This window comes from Salvelinus alpinus, chromosome 2, assembly GCF_045679555.1.
Source record: "Salvelinus alpinus chromosome 2, SLU_Salpinus.1, whole genome shotgun sequence".
Lineage (NCBI taxonomy): Eukaryota > Metazoa > Chordata > Actinopteri > Salmoniformes > Salmonidae > Salvelinus > Salvelinus alpinus.
The window spans coordinates 76,123,877-76,134,907 of NC_092087.1; the positions used below are offsets into that span (position 1 = coordinate 76,123,877).

Consider the following 11,031-nt stretch of genomic DNA (forward strand, 5'->3'; position numbering starts at 1 on the left):
GCTCGGCCATAATGGCTTTCAGGGTGGCCTACTCTGGGCTGCACAATCATGAGCATAAGGGTATTCAGTTAACACAAATGGGACGTGCTTGTAAGGGCGACCCCGTCGAGAACAGTGTGTGTGTGTTTGTGTGTGTGGAAAGAATAGGGAAAAGGCATTGTGTGTTAAAGTGTTTTACAAGGGAAGGAGACCAAGAATTGTGGGAGGGGGATGAACTCTCTGCGTTTGGACTATTTTAACAACTAATAGTTTGCATAGTTAAGGGAAAGGAGAGATGTAGAGACAGTTGTTAACAATGTTATGGAATTGTATTCATCTTCAACGGACAACATCACGTATTAAACCCAATAATTGTTCGTATCTCGACAACAACAATTCAAAACTTTTTACAGAACAGCAGTGACATTTCTCAAATATATTTTTGACAGAACACTTGTAAGTGTTCTTTCAAAAACTAACAAGTTTAAACAAGTAACTATGTTTGTAATTCACTGTCTCAATTCCACATCCCCCCGCCTCGACCGCAATAAACACAATGGAAAGTATGGAAAAGGCACTGCGCAAAATTTTTCCAATAGTGGAATCCCCTTGAGAACCAGAAATCAGAGTAGAAAACATACAGGATACTGCATCACCAGTGCAAATCAAAAACGACTTGTTTGAGTGACATCCCCTCAGATCCACACTGGGACTTCATTGAGTTTTGCAGTCGACGTCCCCTTCATTGGTTCCCTTCAGTTTCTTCACCTCCCGGAGTAGCTCGTGCTCAAGCGTTAATATCTCCTTGGGCTTCTTGTACTTGAAAGGAAAGACAGAATATGTCATTACCTCTACAGAAACCCCTTTCCCTTCCATGTACATCCTGTAGTGTAATGTTTGGCCTGAAGTGGGTTAACACAAGGGCTCCTTATTCCCTATATAGTGCACTACTTTCAACCAGAGTCGGGCTCAAAAGTAGTGCGCTATATAGGGAATAGGGTGCCAATTTGAACAAACACAAGGAATAAGAAATCGAATAGCACAGAGAAACCGATTATGATAGGTATACACATAAAGTAACGGTCAATCTCTTCATCAGATACTTAGAACAAACATTAGGATAGCCTACTAACTAATTCAATGATTCGATCCCTTGAGTTTATAGGCGTGTTCTGATACAAGTGAGACGAATACAAAAATATAGTTTCAATCTAGTCTCCAGTATCAACTTACAGTTTAGCCTCAAGTTTGCCTATCAGTCTCTGTATATTGGATATAAGACTTGCAGTGTAAAATCACCCAAGGTGGGATTTGAGAAGTACTGTAGTTGGTTTGTTAGTTGTTGTTGTTGTCAGGAGTACTTACACTGACGATTAACGTGTTATTGGCATGGGTGAAGTTGAGCGCGGAACTATCCAATGGCAGCTGGCTTCGGTCCAGATCAGGAACATTAAACTTCTTGTAGTACCTGCAAAGGATAACGCACCATAGTGAGAAAAGGGTTTCTTGAAGGCAAGAGATCAATATTTTTGTCAACAGTGCCACCTATAGGAGAGCCAGCCTCACTTACATATGCGGAACTGTAACAAGCACTGACAAAGAAAATAAAGGAAAATATAGGAGGCCTTCTCCATTGTGAAGAAGTTACAACTGTAGAAATTATATAGACTTTGAATGTGGTATCACTTTTCAGGGACCTGTAGTTAACGATATCTGAAGTGATATAGGCCTAGCAGTTTATCAGTAGATTTCCAAGGAGGGGAAACATATCAACTGTATGCTTAACTTTTAAAGCATTTTGGCATGAGAGTGGAATAGAGGCTATTCGGATGTTACTTTTTGTTATTTGTTCGTATGATGCAGCATCGTTGATCAGGCTCCACTGAAATATTGTAGACCTCTTTGGGGTAGGGAAGGTTCCGGACTCTCCACAGGAAACTGGTCTTTGTGTCTTTGCGCATAAATACAGGCTGAGGAAATACAACAGAGCATTGTACTGTTAAATGCATACTGATTATTGATGATTAATTTAATAGTGAAATGATGAAAATGAAGTTAATTCCAGAAGTTAATCGTAAAAGTATTAGTTGACACATTTGGATGAGTACTGTTGGTGATAGTGAACTAGAATCAATTAGCAATTTAGATCATGGCCTGAAATATAACAGATGTAAATATTGTATAATACAACTCACGTTTGAACAGTTTTCCTTGATAACATCTGATTCCAAACAGGCTACAGTAGATGGGACTGGCTCTCCGACTTCTATCTCCCATGGTCCCTGTCCCTTCAAGGTGCTTTTTGAACGCCACTTTCGTACTGCAAAGTAAGAATACATGTAAGTAACAACAGCTGAGAGTGGAAATAATATAATGCACAGGAAGCAATGTCGCTAATGCAGGATACTTTTTTAGAAGATGTCTAATCTGAAACAAACTTACCAAGGAGCTCATCTGTTGTCAAGTCATATTCTTCTGCCATTTCTTTCCCATCTGTAAAGAGATAGTGTACCTTCCTTTTCCCTGGAAAGAGGTTTGGAAAGCACCAATAGAAATGCATTTAAATGTGAATTAGCTAGCTTTCATCTTTGCTAAACAGATTTGCTAGGCTAAGTGGAAGTTAGTGTTAGTTAGCAGCTAATGCTAGCGAGCTTATAATTGACACTGAAGTCTTACTAGATGAATGCAAGGGTAAATGTTGTGATACAAAACACAATAATGATGATAATTTGTCTATATCTCTCTGTTTCACTCACCATCGTGTATTAAAGCGGTTTTCGTGGATGCTTTTAGAAGATCTGACCAGCTCTGCACAGCCATATTGCAAAAAACTGACACTTCCTGAAACATCACGTGTAGCCACGGCAACGGAGGTCATCGTGAAACGTACAATACATTTTTCATTTTTTTAAACTCCATAATCTGTCAAAAACATGTTTACATTTACTCAATAAATAATACATAATGGTTTACAATATTTTCTCGAAAAATATTTAACTTTGTCGTGCAAAAACTAAAAATAGGTCTATATCGAACCGGAAGTTAAATTATTTTTAAACCATCTGCATTGTAACGTTGGTTTGTGTTTTGGTCGTCCAAAGGGGTAAAACATGTATTTTCAAAAGTTTATTGACCAATGATAGTAAATTAGTTTAATAAGTATATAACGTAACATATTTCAGTGGAGTGAGTGAATCCCAGCTGTTCAAAACAGTTAAATGCCGCTGTTGTTGTCCGTTTGCTAGCTAACTTAGCTAGTTAGCTAAAGTTAGCTAGCTAGCCGGTGTCAGTTGTCACATTCTGTTTTATATTTTTCAGGGCTCCCCTTTCCCTGGCGAAATGTCTGCCTACGGAATTATGAAAGCTTTCCCCAAAGTGAAGAGAGCAGGGGCACGTGAGGAAAAGGATGCCCCCCCACCAAAGAGGAATGAAACTGTACCTGTTACAGGTGTGGGCCGTGTTTGAGAGCATCACATTCGTAATGCATTTTGGGCACATTGTGACTGATTGACAGATCTACAAATAATAATGATTTTATGACGCTAGATTTGTAGATCAGTCAGCAGTCGATGTTGAACAAGCCCTGGGTGTGTGTAAAACTACTTTTTTCACAATCCCATTTCAGGGAGTGCTTTCCAGGGCGTCACCATACACATATTACCAGCCAGCATCGGGAACGCCAGATGTCAGATCTTCCAGAGACAGATTGTCCAGAATGGAGGCCAAACTGAGAGTTCCCTCTGTCCCACAGTCACCCATGTAGTAGTGGATGACAGTATGGACTGTGACAGGGCTCTCAGGCTGCTCAAAGTGGACAGGCTGCCCTCTGGAGTTTATCTGTTGAAGTGCACCTGGCTCAGCACCTGCATCAGTGAGCAGAGACTGCTGGATACAACAGACTACAGCCTACTCAACCCAGACAAAGACATTGAAACTACAAAGGACAGTGTCAAAGAAGACGTGCTCAACAGTATCCCACTTCCAGCCACACAGGACATGAAGCAGCCGATCTCTGATGAAATAAAACCAGATGAGTCAAAAGAGACTGTAGGTTGACGACCACATAACCATTAACCATAACCCTGTCACTGCATGATAGCTTCTTCTGGCCCTAATCATACACTTCATTACTTCATGTATCCATAGGTCCAAGACACTAAAGATGAATATGGCGTCTCCCAGAGCGATCTGGAGGCTCTGATCAGTGGCCTGCACCCCAAGGACGAGACCCCCAGTACCACCACTGCCCCCTCAGACCCCCAACAGAAGGCTCTCTCAGGGAAGTGGGTGTGTGCCCAGTCCTCCCAGTCCAAGGTTGACAACCACAACAAGCACATCACAGATAAACTGGAGGTGCTGGCCAAGGCCTACACACACCAGGGGGACAGATGGAGAGCGCTGGGCTACTCCAAAGCCGTCAACGCCCTCAAGAGCTACCACAAGCCTATCACGTCCTATGAAGTAGGTTATTTAGTCCCATATCTGCATAGTTGGTGATTATGGTCGGCCATTTTGTATTTGTGTCATCATAATTAATTCCTGTCTCTCTATTCACACTATTGCAAACATTGTGAAATGTGGTTGGTTGGTTTACGCAACTGCATCCCTGTTATTGACAAGATGGGTGCATGAATCGTGTATTGATGGATGCATAAATTGATTGCTGCTGGTTCAATTTCAAGTGGCCTGAAAGGAGTCTTTAAAGGCCCAGTGCAGTAAAAATTCTGTTTTACTGTGTTTTGTATCATATTGTACAACAGCCGATGAAGCCATTGAGGAAATGCTTCCTTTTAAATCAATGATAGCTGCGTGTTGCGTCAAGTTCAAGAATCGTGTTCATTCTATCTTGTGAATGGCCTCAGCTATACACCGATGGTTATTTACATAGATTTCTGAAGTCACGAAGCTGCTACTACTAGCTAGCTAACTACATTGACTATCTAGCAACTTGTAAAATTAGAGGATAATTTAGTACAACCACTAGTACCTGCGAAAAACTGGGCCAAAGCTATTGTACTTACGCATAATCAATTAATATGTATATTACAGTAGGAAAAATAGAATACAGACACTCCCCCTCTGCTCCTCTCCACTCTCATAACAACGTGCTCTGTGTAGCAAGTAAAACGTCACATTGACGAGATGCTGATGGAAAAGCAACGTGACGTGTATAGTGGAGTTAAAGTGTGACAATGTGATCAATGTTATTTCCTGATAGTTGCTTCATTTGTTGAAAACACAATCTACACAGGACCTACTAATCTGCATGGTTTGACAAGGTTTTTTTAATAAGGTTGTGCTGCTGAGTACCGGCGGGGGAGGCCTGGAGGAGGGTAGTGCCCCCCGTTTGAACTTAGAGATTTTTGCATTTTTTAACACCTGTAACTGCCATTTCTTGCAATATAAATACAAAAATGATAGCAATTAAAGTAACACAAATAAAATATGCTGGCACAGCTCCTCTCTTCACCCAGGTTTTTCCCCAAAGAATGGGAGTTTTAGCTTGGTAAATTAGTTAGTAGACCAGTAACAGAGTTCCAAACCTCTCTGCCAATAACAGCTAGTTTTCTGTTTTCCCTCCCCACTGTGACAGTCCTTGCTAAATTCTTGCTTCAGAAAATTAGTTTTTTGCTTAAAATCCATTTTTGTTTATTTTTGACCATTTGAATGGAAAACTATTACAGTAAGGTACATCATTTTTATCCAGAAAGATTTGATATTAGTATAAAAATGGCTGCAGTGGGCCTTTTAACTCCTTGTAATTAACTAAACCATGCCTGTCAAATTTCAGGAGGCCTGTAAGATCCAGGGCATTGGCAAGAAGATGGCTGACAAGGTCATGGAGATCATGGAGAGTGGGCACCTCCGTAAGATAGATCACTTGGGAGAGGCAGTGCCAGTACTGGAGATGTTCACCAATATCTGGGGGGCAGGGGCCAAGACTGCCCAGCTTTGGTACACACAGGTTAGATGGATTGGTTGTCACACAGTCAGTCTCTCTGTCTGTGTGTGTCTCTCTTTCTCGCTCTCTGATTTTGCATGCAACACTGCTATGACTGTGTAAGATTTGTTATTTTTGTATTGTGTAGTGTGCAGTTATTTTAGTTTGATAGTGTGATACAAATCGATTTGACATGAGATTAAAAAAAATATATATTTTCCATCTTAGGGGTTCCGCACTTTGGAGGACATCCGCACCAAGGCCAATCTGAACCACAACCAAATAATTGGACTCAAACACTACGACGACTTTCTGGACCGGATGCCCAGAGAAGAGGCAGCCACCATTGAAAAAACGGTAACACATCTCCCTCTTATTGTCTCAAGCACCCACATTAAAGGTCAATCAATGTTAAAATGTAACATTCTAACAGTATATTAGTTATAGACTAAACAGACCTCTTCTTCCCACTTCATCTAGTGGGGTTAAGAGAGTTTCTTTAGGAAAGTGTCTCCAGTCCAGTATTCTAACCCCCTTGCGAACAAGAGATCTTGTAAAGTGAAATGCTACGGAACCTCAAAGCCAAGTTCAGATGTTTTAAGTTTGCCTTGGCCCCTAAGCAGACTGTCAGTCCAGTTCTCCTAGCCTGGTCTGTGTGTGATGGAGAAAGCAGACATCCCACTCTCTGTCAGAGTCCTGCCGGCCGCATCCCAAAGGGGGGGAACTCACTCTTAGAAACTTGGCGCATCATATGTCAGCAGATACCAGGGCTGTGTTTCATTCCAGAAAGGTGTTTCCTCCCCCCTGCCTCCGTTAACTCCCTTTCATGGATCTGAGACAACTGGGTGGGTGTAAAGCAAGAACTCATCTACTGTAGATTCCGCCCATACAGATAGAGGACTCATCATGGATATAACCCGTTTTAGCATGGACATTGCCATTGAGGGCTTTCACCACTTTAAAGTAGTCAACTGCGTGGGGAGTCCTATGAGTTGGGAGCAATCAGCCAATGAAGAAGAAGAAAATGGACTACTTTAAAATGGAGATTGTCGCATGTATAATGGCACAGATACAAAGATGAGTCCTCTATCTAGCTCTGTGATTCCGCCTTATTGCTTTCACCTGTCCAGTCCTATCAGATCTGTGAAGGGGAGGGAACATAATCCTGGAATGAAACGTGGCCCTGGTCACTGGGAGCACCGGGTACAAAGCCAGTTGTTTTCATATAGTATTACTTGGATTTCCCTGTTGCTTTCGTGGCTGCCAGATATAAAGTGCAGATTAGAAAGATGACTATAGCATGTGTCCTTTTGACTTGTGGCTTGTCAAGATAATATGTAGTGTCGTCAAAATGTATCTGGCTTGCTTGAATACGGTTAATGCTTACCTGTTGACCGGCAAGGCTTTATGAAAATACACCATTTTCTTTTCTAATTTCAAGTAGGTAATATAAATACAATTTGAGGACTTGTCTTGAAGATTCAAAATGTGTACAACATGTTATTTTGAGTCCAAATATGAACGAGAAACAAACCAAACTTTCTGTTATAATGAAGGCCCCTGAGAGAACATTACTGGGGAAAACTTTGAAACATAGTCTAGAACCCATAACCATTCATTATAAATACATTGTATGCAAAGTGGTCCTCCCCACCACTGGTTTGGGATCCAAGCTGAATTGCTCTTTTACACAGTTGTTTTTTAACTGAGACAATAGTGAAACACAATAGTGTATCAGAAAAACAATAGGGAAACAGCGATTCAATTTGGATTCCCAGGCTACCCCCACCATAGATTTGACTGTATTTCAAACAAACAAAATGTCCCTGTTCTGTTGTATAGGTGAGAGAGCCCCCACCATATATTGTATCCCAAACGGTAACATTTTTCACTGTATGTGGAACAAGCTAATTCAGTGTGGTCTAGAGTTGGGCGATTTATGTGATTAAATTGAATATTGTGATATTTGACATTGATGATATATCATGATGTGCAAGACTATACTGTAATTGAGCTTTACAAATCAAAACTGTGCCGTTTTATCAGTTAGGTTGTATCATGTTGAAAATGAAGTCTAAATGAATGAATTAAGCCTTATTTTTATTTTTTTTGCCATACAATGAATATTTAATGAGAATGCGACTACAATATCGTAAATAAGCACAAAAATGGCCCAGTCTGGAATGATTCAGTCATTAACCCTTTACACTTGTGGGAATTGGCCTATATGGATAGGGCTAAATTGAAATGCTTCTTACAGAATAAATATGAAAAGCATATGCATAACCATGGTAGCAATTGAAAGGGAACAGTTTGGAGATAAATGATTAGACCAAAGGTGAGCACACAACAGTTCACCTGACACAAGACTGAATCCAAACATTACACTGTTGATTTTATGTGCATTTTATGTTTACTGTACTTTTCACCGCATTTGTTGATAAGGAAATCTGAAAATACTCTGGATACATTCAGTAACATGATAACAGTATTCCTGAAAAATGTGGGGTAGGTGCAACATAAGACAAAAAAGTTACAAGGGTTTGAGTGAGAGGACTAACTGGTGTCTCCAAGTTGCCACACACCTATCCAAAGTGTGCACTAAGCAATTTCAATGCACTTTTATGATTCAAAGAAGTCTTCAACTATAAGGTACTTTTTGACCTCTCCTAGCTGTGCCATTGAGGAACTAGAGCAAGCACACTTGTAGTTGTTTAGTTTAAAACACAACCTTGCATTCCCGCCATCACACAATTACTGTTGCTGTTTACACGATCCCAAAACAGTCTATTATAAATCACAATCTGGGTCATGTGGGCATGAAAGCTTGTTCTATAGGCAACATGACTAGCTAAGTTATAAGTTGGGCTTTCACCAGGTCATTCAGAGAAACGGATTGTAATTTTGGTGCATAGAAAGGAGTCATGAGTGCATTCAGGTGGCAAATTATCTTCAGAATAAACAAACATCGTCTCATTCTGTTCAGAACAACCAGGGTATGACGCCATGTCACCTTGTAACTGTACATCAAACATAGTGATCATAAACGCTGACACTGTATATGACATGACTTTTATGATATGGAGATGTGAAGTGCAAGTTTGGACTCACGGGTGTTTGGTTTGCTTGTGTGACATCAAAGTGGTATTTATAATAATCTTCAATCTTCAGTCTCATCTTTCAAAGTACATAGAGTCGTCTTAACTTAAAGCATTTCCCTCAAAAAATTGCAAATGTTGCCCAAGTACTGGGAGAGATGGTGGCAACTTCTTAACGCGCGCGGTGCTCAAGTTCAGAATGGCTGTCAGTCCAAACCCATACAGCGCTGTGAAGCGCATAGCCTGAGCTCTGACGTCATGTATAGTTACTGTACAGCTACTATGTCCCAATTTAGCTGCTTATTAGTGCCCAAATCTGCCATTTTCAACACGTATACGGGTACAGGTACGAGTGTAAAGGGCTACCAACTCAAAACAATTATTGGATATCGCAAACTGTTACTTTGTTCCTCTCCTGTTGTACAGTATCTATATGTGAAGGAGGCAGCCCTGTTATTCCATGACAAACTGTAACATATCCCTGTCCTTTTCTACTGTATAGGTGAAGGAGGCAGCTCAGTTTCTGGACCCTGGCCTGTTGGCCATGGCCTGTGGTTCGTACCGCCGGGGGAAGGACACGTGTGGCGATGTTGACGTCCTCATCTCTCACCCAGACGGGAAGTCCCACCGGGGTGTCTTTAGCAAAGTGTTACAGAGCCTTCACCAGAGCGGTAGGAGGGCACGTCCAAATACAGGACATTTGATTTATTAACTGTCGGTGAATTCCCAACCAATTATAGCTACATGAAGTTTTTTTTCTCTCTTGTATTGACAATTCATCTTCTTTCAACGTGATATTATTCATCATTTATTTTTTTATTTAAAGTATTTAATAGTGGGATAAGCTGAGAGCTGGATCATAATTCACTAGGCGTGATCGTTTGTGTTTTCTGTTTCAAAACATTTTGCTACGGTGTGCCCTAATGAATGCGACCCGGTTCTTGTTCTTAAATTTTTTATTTATTCAGGCTTCCTGACGGACGACCTAGTCAGCCATGAGGAGAGTGGCGAGCAGAAGAAGTATATGGGCGTGTGTCGTCTGCCAGGACCTGGCCGGCTCCACCGCCGCCTCGACATCATCGTGGTGCCCTACGGCGAGTTCGCCTGCTCCCTCATGTACTTCACCGGCTCGGCACATTTTAACCGCTCTATGAGGGCATTGGCCAAGACAAAACGCATGAGCCTATCAGAGCACTCATTGAACAGCGACGTGTTGAGACAAGGAAGTTTGAAGGTGTATGGGGGGACACCACTACCCACGCTCACTGAGAAGGATGTCTTCACCCATCTGGGAATACCTTTCAGGGAACCTCAGGAAAGAGACTGGTGACTGGTGATGATGTTTTTAACACTGGTGGTATGAGGCGATGCATAAGTTATATATTTCTATATTTTTACAGACAAATTATGATGGTGATAGTGGTGAGGTGAAGATCATGCTTATGTATGCAGATTTCAGACAGTGTCATATTAACATGTCAACTGTGATTTTAGACTTGAATTGTATGATAATCTCATTTTACATTAGGAAAAACACTTAAGATGCATGGTGACTGCTTGGTATGTTTTTATGAAGATAATGGTGATTACAGAAATATTAAACACTACTTTTAACAATCACTTAAGGAATCCTTGTTTTTACAACTTTGTGTTTATTATTGGTTTATTACTATAAAGAATTGAATATTAAACCTCTGTTCTTTTTCATTAATGCCTGTCCTCGCTCTCAAATATGATTGGCTGAGGTAAGAGCCAGCGGGCTCTTTTTGCTTCACCATAGGTCAGCCTGCAAAGTGAGTGGTGGTGAGAAATGCAACTCAACACCCATCACGTTGCGCACATGGAACTAAAGATGTGACCGAGTACGCCACACCCAGCCCAGCCCATGGCCATTGACATTAACGGGCAAAAGCGGTGAGGGAGGAGCGCCCTTCACAAATCCAACAGTAATCTGTGCTGCTCGATCATGTAGTCGACAAGGCAGCATGGTGCATGGTCCAGAAACATACATCT

At 41.1% G+C, this 11,031-nt stretch overlaps 2 protein-coding genes across 2 annotated transcripts; one reads left to right on the forward strand and one right to left on the reverse strand.

The window, feature by feature from the left end:
* Positions 1–289: 289 nt before the first annotated feature.
* LOC139567764 (protein DPCD-like) lies at positions 290–2,867 on the reverse strand. Its single transcript, XM_071389248.1, has 6 exons — positions 2,736–2,867; positions 2,422–2,502; positions 2,175–2,299; positions 1,816–1,949; positions 1,345–1,447; positions 290–798 (listed from the first exon to the last, which is right to left on the reverse strand). The coding sequence occupies exons 1-6, from the start codon at positions 2,827–2,829 to the stop codon at positions 694–696; spliced, it is 642 nt and encodes a 213-aa protein (XP_071245349.1). The 5' UTR covers positions 2,830–2,867; the 3' UTR covers positions 290–693.
* Positions 2,868–3,023: 156 nt separating this feature from the next.
* LOC139567765 (DNA polymerase lambda-like) lies at positions 3,024–10,638 on the forward strand. The gene is made up of 8 exons (XM_071389249.1): positions 3,024–3,082; positions 3,298–3,427; positions 3,605–4,026; positions 4,126–4,440; positions 5,771–5,944; positions 6,149–6,277; positions 9,521–9,689; positions 9,987–10,638. Exons 2-8 carry the CDS (start codon positions 3,319–3,321, stop codon positions 10,346–10,348), a joined length of 1,680 nt encoding a protein of 559 aa, XP_071245350.1. The 5' UTR covers positions 3,024–3,082; positions 3,298–3,318; the 3' UTR covers positions 10,349–10,638.
* The last annotated feature ends 393 nt before the right edge of the window (positions 10,639–11,031 follow it).